At 40.7% G+C, this 9355-nt stretch overlaps 1 protein-coding gene across 1 annotated transcript; it reads right to left on the bottom strand.

Moving 5' to 3' along the window:
• Window positions 1-270: 270 nt before the first annotated feature.
• Window positions 271-8549, bottom strand: tmem88b (transmembrane protein 88 b). Its single transcript, XM_008305959.1, has 3 exons — window positions 8144-8549; window positions 4927-5334; window positions 271-1001 (listed from the first exon to the last, which is right to left on the bottom strand). The coding sequence occupies exons 2-3, from the start codon at window positions 5326-5328 to the stop codon at window positions 717-719; spliced, it is 687 nt and encodes a 228-aa protein (XP_008304181.1). The 5' UTR covers window positions 5329-5334; window positions 8144-8549; the 3' UTR covers window positions 271-716.
• Between the last annotated feature and the right edge of the window lie 806 nt (window positions 8550-9355).

The raw sequence follows: 9355 nt of genomic DNA, 5'->3' as shown, positions 1-9355 counted from the left end.
TTCATGACAGTTAACAAAGTTTAATCTTGCAGTGTTTTACTGAACAACAAGGCGTACTCAATATAGTTTCAAAGATCACACATTTTTAACTTGTGTGTCAGTGACCACAGGTGTATTCACTGTTGTTGCACTGTTTAGTTTTTACTTTTGGGACTGTGTTGTCCATATACTCTTTGTTTTTTTAATGTTCATAAGTCAAAGCACTCTACTTGTCAACTTAGAAATACTGTGATTATTGAGAGATGATGAAATTGTGAGTCATTTAACACATTGATATTACACAGGGGCATATTTATTTCTGTATCTTGCTTGAAAAATACATGCTTTGATTGTACGCATTTTTTTTTCTCAATACTTAAAGACAGCGTATTGAATCTGGAAAGTTACTGTATTCAGTGGAACAATAGCAACAGAAATTCCTTAGGACACCATGTTCATTCTGTTTCTCAACAATCACTTATGTTGTTCTGATGTTAACACTTTGAAATACTTCATTAGTCATTATGTAACTTGCCTTCCAGGATGTTCAGTTGGTTGTTATCGCAATTGCCATTTACAACTTCCTCCATTCTCTGGTACACATGGTCTTGTTCCTCACATCCTCAGCTATACAACCCCCTACCTCATTCTCATGTTCACTTCCCTTTATATACTTAAGCTCATGGTCATCCTCACCCATTTTCTCTCTATTCCCCCTTCCCCATCCCACCTTCATCTCACACCCAGACCTTTCCCTTTCCACTGCCATCGACTCCGTCTCGACCACCGCAGCAGCCAGTGCCGAGGCCACGATGCTGGGTGGCTGGCAGGTTCTTGTACACGGCCCGGCTGTATGGGATGAAACACAGGCCCAGCTGGAGGTGTCGGGCCAGGCGGCAGTATGCAGCCAGTGCCAGGACCAACAGAGGGGTGACCAAGAGGAAGCCCACCACCAGCAAAGCCACGCAGCCTCCATCAGTCAGCAGGTCTGAGCAGTAAGGTGTCGTCCCGTGAGGGCGGACCTGCAAAGACAAGAGGAGATAGTGAAAAGTCAAAATGACAAAGATGCAGGATGCATCTGGGTAAGTTTATCAAGCAAGAGGGCCACCTGTTCTGAAACCTTTATTTGACACGGTTAGCTTTACTTGGACTAATACAATTGTGTTGTGTTAGTTGCACCCTCACACAGATACACACATTAAAACTCAGCCTGGTTTGTTGGCCACAATCATGGTCTAGTTGCTTAAAATGCAGGGAGGAACAGATAAGGATAAGAGATGACATACTTTGAGTGGTATGTGTGCATGAGGTGAGTAGCAATACCAGCTGGTAGTCTGATGTACAACACATTCACACACGCATGCAAGCGCTGAATTAGAAGTACATTAAAGGCTCATTTTGACAAAAATTTAATAAATCTAACTACACGGAACTTGGTAGGAAGTACTATGAAGTATCACTGTCTTTCTCTGTGTTAACTACTTTATAGAATAAACCTAATTTATATAGCATTTTTTGACAAAAGTGCTAAACAAAGAAACAGCATTGAAAATTAATAAAAACAAAAATAACAAGAAACAAAGCATATGTAAGCAGTCAGAGAACCTAAAAACAGATATCGTAAAACAAGGCAGGCCAACAGAAGTAAAATGACAAAGGGATCATAAAACACAGCTGTATATCAAACATTCATACAGGTTTTTGATAAAGTTATGTCTTAAGAACAGAGTTAAAGATTATTTTAAGATGTTTTCAGTCTGATCTTAATAGACTATTCTACAGTTTGGTTTCTCTGATGACAGAGGCAGCGTTATCCTTGTTCACAAGCTGAGACCAAGGAAAACCCAGCCAAACCCCATTAATCAATCCCAGAGAGCACCCCGAGACGTGAGAGGTTAAAAGACCCTCAAACAATTTGGAACACGACGATTTAAAGGTGATTACTAGAATTTTGAAATGGATGCAAAATTTTACAAGTGGAAGCTGGAAACTATTGTAGTGACATGATCATATTTCTCTTTGACAGTTGAAATGTGTGCAGCGTGTTCAGAACCACTTAGGGTTGTTGAAAAAAATGTGTAAAAAAAAAATGCATCTATACTCCTATGCAAATCAATGACAGCCAGTAATGGTCTAATTTTAGTGATTTGTTTCCTTTGAAGGGCTGCAGGGTGGCGCAGTTGGTAGCACTGTTGCCTCGTAGCAAGAAGGTCGCCGGTTCGCATCCCGGTGGGGGCACCAGGATCTTTCTGTGGGGAGTTTGCATGTTCTCCCTGTGCAGTGTGGGTTCTCTCTGGCTTCAGGAAGTCTCTCTGTGCTACAGCAAACTCTAAACCTTGACTGAAAATGATGAAAAAAAAATATAAACTAAGGGGAATATCTCTTCATAAAACATAGCAGGTGGTAGAAGATTTCATTTGAGATAGTATTTTGATCAGTGCTGAATTGTTGATGGTTTGAGAAATACTTAGAGATGTTGAACAGTACATGGTGTATGTCAAAACATGTAGCGCTGTTGATGAGCAGTAACACAGGAGGAGTGGGAGGAGAGGTGAAGGGATCAGGGCTTAAATGTGGGAGAGGAATAAAGAGACAGCAGGCCTGAATCATCCTTATCTCACCGTGAAGGATGACATTTGAGTGCATGAGGAAAGTGCAGAGAGTTAAAAAAAAAAAGAGTTTTCAGGTGCCCAGGCTGAGGAAAGTTTTTATTTATAGTAAAGGCATGCTGACACAGAAAATGCTAAGCTCAGACCTTCATGTATTTTTGTCTGTTCAGTTTATTTGCAAAAAGGTGAAGGTATGGTTCAACTTTTAGGAGAAAAGGTGTTAGGGAGTGAGTAAGGTAACAACTGAAAGAGATGGGTTAAACTGAAGTGTGTATGTATTTTTTAGAAGTTGAGGTTAAAAGGACTCTAAGTGTAGGAGTTGTACCAGATAAGAATCACATAAGCATGCCCATGTTTGTATTAACATAGCCAGGACTTCAGATCTGAGACAGGTTTTACTGAGTGTACATGTTTTGTTTTTATTTTAAATAAATTGTGTGTGTGAAATATTGTGTTTCTGCATAACTTGTGAAATGTCTTGTAAGTGCATTTGCAATGTGTGTTCAGTTGAAAGTCTTAAATACGTATCCCAACTTTGTTTCAGGGTTGTTCTTCTCAACCCTTTTGTATTTCTTTAGAATCCCCCCCTCTTTCTTCATCCTCCCAGAGCCTTGTTAATCCCCCTCTAAGCTGCTGTCACATGAGGTCTAATTGTGAGAGAACATGAGAACAGAGAGAATCCTGGTCTCTCTGGTCATTAAGGAGGTTCTCGGCTAACAGAAATGCCATTAAAGTCTCTGAACCGTGATGACTTTTTGGTCTCGTCCAGGATAATGCATACTGACTCGTTCAAGTAGGTATTTTGTTTCTGATTATGTTTTTCTCCTATTCATGAAATGCATTTGTGCATTTCCAAATATCTGTCCTCCTAAGAAGCTACCAAGCAGCCTTTGAGTTTTTTTGCTCCCTAGACTCCTGACCCTTTACCCTCTCCAGTTACCCTTCTCCTCAACATCTGAGAGAACTTCAGACTTATCTGATTATAAAACCTCTCATCAGTGATGCAGCCAAACCCCACCCTAAGCCCCAAGCACAAGTATTTCAAACTTTTGGATCAAAGTTATGAGATTAGAACTTCTAGATATTTCATGAAAAGATGGATGCAGACATTTCCCTTTCCTATCCATCTTTTGTTTAGTTGTAACAAACATGCATCAACATTTATCTTGCTATCAGGCAACACGCTCTCTCACTCATCTTATATCAAAGAGCACTGTAGTGGTGTCAAGTGTGTTTTAATGCTGAGATATATTACTGTCACTGCTCAGCAAGTGAATATGCTGACTTAACATCAGCACCTGAACTATGTGTGTCATGATGTACTATGTAAATTCTAACCAGGATTAAATTGCACCCAGTTGCTACAGTGCAACAATCTGCAGAAGTCTGAGCCAAATCTCTTTGTGTATGTCCAGCATCCTTGTAAATGTAAATGTAAAGTCAAGGATAGACATTGTGCAAACAATTTTGAAAAAATCCACTTGAGCAAGCATTTCACCAGCTACCTTTTCTCTCTACTCTTTATCATCAACCCAACTGGTTGAGGCAGTTGGCTGCTCTCTCTGAGCACATTTCTGCTTGAGTTCTCTTCTTGTTAAATAACCCCCACCACTGTCACAAATAGGCTTGCACATAGGGGAAACCTTGGGTTTATTGAGTTTTTCACGTGTAATTTTGTATTTTTTGATTGTACATTTAAGCTAGTCAGGTAAAATTGTGTTATATTCAATTTTGTATGGTCTTAAGTTTAATATTTAGATCATTTGGATAAAGTTAGGGCTGCAAGGTGTTGGTTAGCACTGTTGCCTTGCAGCAACAAGGTTGCCGGTGGGGATCTTTCTGTGTGGAGTTTGCATGTTCTCCCCGTGCAGCGTGGGTTCTCTCCGGGTTCTCCGGCTTCCTCCCTCAAGTCCAAAAACAGGTTAGGTGAATTGGTGATTCTAAATTGTTTGTAGGTGTGAATGTGAGTGTGCTTGGTTGTCTGTCTCTAAGTGTGGCCCTGTGATAGACTGGTGACCTGTCCAGGGTGTCTCCTGCCTTCGCCCTAAGTCAGCTGGGATAGGCTCCAGCCCCTCCGCGACCCTAATGAGGATTAAGCGGTGTATAGATAATGGATGGATGGGTGGATAAAGTTACACTGGGGTCTTAACCTTATATTTAAACTTGTTTGATAAACACCAATCTTGTTTCTCTATTGGAAAACAGTTTGGATTAATGGCTGGTATTTTAAAAATGCAAAAGCAATAACAGTGTCTTGACTTGAGAGAGCAAAAAATGTTAATCCTTTAACATGTGCTCTTTCTTTCATCCACCCTCCCTTATCTCCCACATTTCTTACTGTAGAGTGGCAGAGGAAGCCAAACACGACCATGACAATGGCTGGTGTCAGGATGGTCCCAAACACCACTCCAGCAAGGCAGGCGTTGATCGCAGCAATCACCATGTTCTGAGCCGTTACCAGCACCGAGCAAGCCCAGCAGTCGAGTGACCCCCGCAGCTCCAGAGGGGCTTCACTTCCCCCACCTCCACTCTCAGCTGCCGAATAAGGAGGAGGTATGACCACACGTGAAGGTGTTTCTCTGCCTCCCCCCGCAGCGGTGGTGGAGGCCAGAGAGTTGGAGTGGTGGAGATGGTGGTGGTGGTGGTTGGTGTGGTGATGGAGGTGATGAGGCGGCAGCTCCTCAGACAGATCCAAAGCCTGATGGTGGGCTCCCTTCTCTAGAGTACCAGTCATACTCATAGTGAACTGTGTGGAAGACAAGACTAGTTAGAGATGGTGGATTTTATCAGAGTAATTGACAGGATTAGTGACAAAGTTTTATATATCATTACAAATGTTTTGAAACTGTCTTTGGAGACTGTATTTGTCTGACTGGAAGCTGTCTGCATCATCAGGTTCCATAGCCATATTTACTAAACACATTTATAATAAATCAAATTCCACTCTTCAAAAGATCAGTGGCTTTGGGTTCACTAAGAGGTCAGAGGTTTTATCTGTCAGGAAGCTGGCCTTGTGTGATGCCTTCTGTGAGATGATGATTATCAGCAAGCTGATTGGCCAAAAGGAAAGAGGCCCATAATTGCTATATGTTGTTTGTGTAGTAAAGAGATAAAATGCTAACTCACATCAAAATCTGGATTAGTGGTTGTTGTCTGCATGTGTGCTTGTGTTGTTGTTGTGCCTGTGTTTTAGTGACTACAGATGCTGCAGATGCAACAGATCCTCCTGTGAGTTGTCAATCAGAACACATGTATTGTGCAATAATTCTAATACTTTAACACATTTACCTTATATATTTAAAAATACATTTAAAAAAAAAAGCTGTAGCAGGGGAGGTTATATACTTAAATAAGCAAGAATAATAAGTAATCATGAGTATAGAATATTTTAATATATGATGACATTATGGCAGCTAGATCTGATTTTTTTATGGGGAAAATTTCTGTGGGATTTATTCAACAGAAATATTGAATATTGTATTTTCAAACTATGAGGCCAGCCCTTCCATGTGAGGTCTATTTAAGGTCGGTCCAAGCGTGTTTATTTTGCATTCATTCTGTGTTAGGGCAGATTTTATGCAGTAAGCAGTTGTGTCTAAAACAGGATATCCTCACTTCTCTAAGGTCAGGAGACAGCGATGCCCCCACCAGACACAGCACATCACAGTAACATATATAGTGAAAATACAGGCCCCAAGTAGAAACTCAGTGCAACAATAGTGAATATATCTGTAATCACTGACACACACATTTGAAAATTTGTGATCACTGACATAAAATTAGGTACAATATTGATTTCCAATCCACCTAATTGCATAAATATGATTATAAAATTACCTGTGTGCACCAGAACTTTCAGTTTCTGTGGCTATCTGCATGTCTACATCTTGACTCCACATAGAAGAAAATAAAGAGGGTAACTGAAAAATCTGATTGTGAAATGGAAAAGGATGCAGAGAGATCAGCTATGAAACACAGACAGTGTGCTTATTGCACTGAAAAACAGACGGGCAAATGTTTCAGACTTGGCATCTGAGTTATCAATGGAAAGAAACTGTGTTTCTGTGACAGCTCAGACAGTGTAAATGACAAGGCCTGAAGTCACACTCTAACGTCAGAGATAAAACCTTTGCTTGGTGTACAAAGTTGCAAGATTAAACTTTGCTATTGTACAATTTTTTAAAAAAAAAGAAAGCCTGAAGAATATTGGGAGCATATTCTTTGGTCAAGTGAGACCAAGATACATGTGTTCAGCTCAGATGGGGTTCAGCATGTTTGGTGTGAACCTGGTCAGGACGACCACGGTGAACGCATCATCCTCACAGTGAAGCACGAAAGTAGGACTGGGCTGCATGAGTGCAAAAGGTGTTAGGGAGATGGCATTTCAGGATGGCACTACTAATTCCTTTGAATATACCAAAATACTGGCTGACAAATGAATTCCAGTCAGCAGAAGCTTGACAGGAAAAAGAATGATAGCATGATAGCAATCCCACTCTAAAAATCACATTAGAGTTTCTGAAGAGGGAAAAAGTGAAAACAGTGACCTGGTCAAGTTTGTCACCTGACCTGAAAAATGGTAAAATATCTCTCCAGAAATTCATGTAGCAGGGTATCCTCCATGGTGAGAAGCATGGAGTATGTCATTAAAAATAAAGTGAATGAAAGGTGCACTGACTTCTGTTGCATAGAGATCCAACTGTGCAGTCAGTATTTTTATCATGGTAAATTATTATTATTGTTTTGGTTTTTTTTTGTTTTTTTTTTAAATTTCACATGACTAAATACCTATTGTTCATCTCAGAAGAAAATGAAATTACTGTGCGGTGGTACAACATAGCATCATTTGACATTTAAGGGCAATAGCACAGTGATGGAATCCCTTTAGTTGTTTACTGTACATCAACGGTAACAGTGATAGAGAGAAGAACCAGAGATTTATGGTGCAGTCATGGGTGCTTTAGTGTTGTTTATTTTCCACATCTGTCTCCCATTGTTGTCCCAAGTGTTGTTGCAAGGTGGAAGGTCACACAGGAAATACTGGCAGGAAAGTGTGCACGCGCACATGCATGTGTGTGAGACTCATTGTGCCGCTTTCTGAAAATACATTTAGGCGCTCCACCCATTTTACTCACACTTCTTATTATTGTCTGAATAGCATTTCTTTAAATAACACGGGGGGAAATAATTAAGGAAATGATGGAATAATATGGCATGAAGTTAGTAAAGCCGCATTTTCTTCATTGTTTTTAAACCTTGCCAGGATAGCGTGCATGCCAACACGTAAAGGCTCAGCTGCTTCTTACAGTGTTATGCTTCGATGCCTCGGGGAGATTGTCTATTGTTCTTTCTTTCTATTATTCTATTGTCTGGACCAAATCAGCTGTAATTACGTCTGTTTCTCAGACATCTTACACTTGCTGCTTTATATTGAGCATCATTAAATAACCATAAATTAGATCTTTCTGCTCCTTTTCACTATAATTAGTTGTATGAAGATGTCTAAACCTTTGAATTCTGATAGGATTCAGTGATGCAACTTCACTTGTACTCACATTGTGCTGTGGGGCCCGGTGGACCTCTTGCTGTTCCTCCTCCAGGTTGTTCTGCTTTTCTAACTTCTTCGCAAGACCACTGCAGACCAGTCAGTCCTCCACGTACTACATACACACTTCAGCAAAGTTCCTTTAATGATGTTTTTATTCTTTCAGCTGTTCTTTTCACTCCTTTCTGGTGTGAAGTTGAAAGAGCTCTGTGGAGGTTCCCTCCCGAAGCGTTATCTATGTAGTGGTGGTATGCTGGTATGTTGGCGTCCCGCAGCTCTGCTCTCTTGCTGCTTCTTCTTCTTCTCTTCAGTATCCAGAGTTGTCAGTGGAGCTGATTAAGTCATGGATTCTCTGTTATTTTCCACTTGCAACATCAAATTCATGTGCAGAGATGCTCCTTCCTCAGCCGCTAAAAATAATTAAAGTCACAATTGCTGTGGTCTTTAAGTGTGTCAAACTGTTGCTGGTCCTCCTCTTTTTACACCCCCCAAGCCCCCCTCCTTTTTGAGACCATGGTGCCGTCTCTTCCCTCCTCCTGCACTCCCTGCATCCATCCCACTTTCTCTCCACCCACCAGACTTATCAGCATCAGCCCCCCTGCCTTTCTCCAGCAACTCCTCTCAGCACATGCATTCCACTTCTCATATCCAGGACATACCCTCTCCCTGTTGCAATGGGGGCTGGGTGTTGGGCGTTGGGGGTCAGAGTGAGGCGACGAGCCCAGTAAGTTGCAGTTCAGAAGAGCAGAAAATGAGGGGGAAGGGCAGCAGAGACAGATTTGGTGTGTCTTAAGAGTAGTAGAGAAGAGGTACCACAGTGCTGAACAAGAGACGGCACCAAGCTGTTCATAAAAATTCACCAGAGTGCAGCGTTTCATGCTCACATGAATTCATTGGTAATTTTACTCCATAGTTGACATGAGCAGCGCTGTTTTTGAAATTTGTCCCCCTAAATCAGACATTAGCTGTTGCCTATGGGGCATCCAAAGTCTTTATTGTAATATTTCATCACTGTCAGTATAATTTTTTAATATTTTATTATTTGAATATTCATGTTCACTTAATTCAACTTTACTCAAAATCTATTTGGTATTGTTTCAGTGTATTTAATTTATCTACATTACAAACAGTCTGTCATTTTTGTACTCTGGTGGTATTAATATGAGACTTCTACATATTACAGTCCTCATCATACAATACAGTATTTGTTTTAATTGTATTT

The sequence above is a fragment of the Stegastes partitus genome, unplaced genomic scaffold (genome assembly GCF_000690725.1).
Source record: "Stegastes partitus isolate 25-593 unplaced genomic scaffold, Stegastes_partitus-1.0.2 Scaffold2727, whole genome shotgun sequence".
NCBI lineage: Eukaryota > Metazoa > Chordata > Actinopteri > Pomacentridae > Stegastes > Stegastes partitus.
The sequence above is the reverse complement of the archived record's forward strand: the minus strand, read 5'-3'. Positions and strand labels throughout refer to the sequence as shown.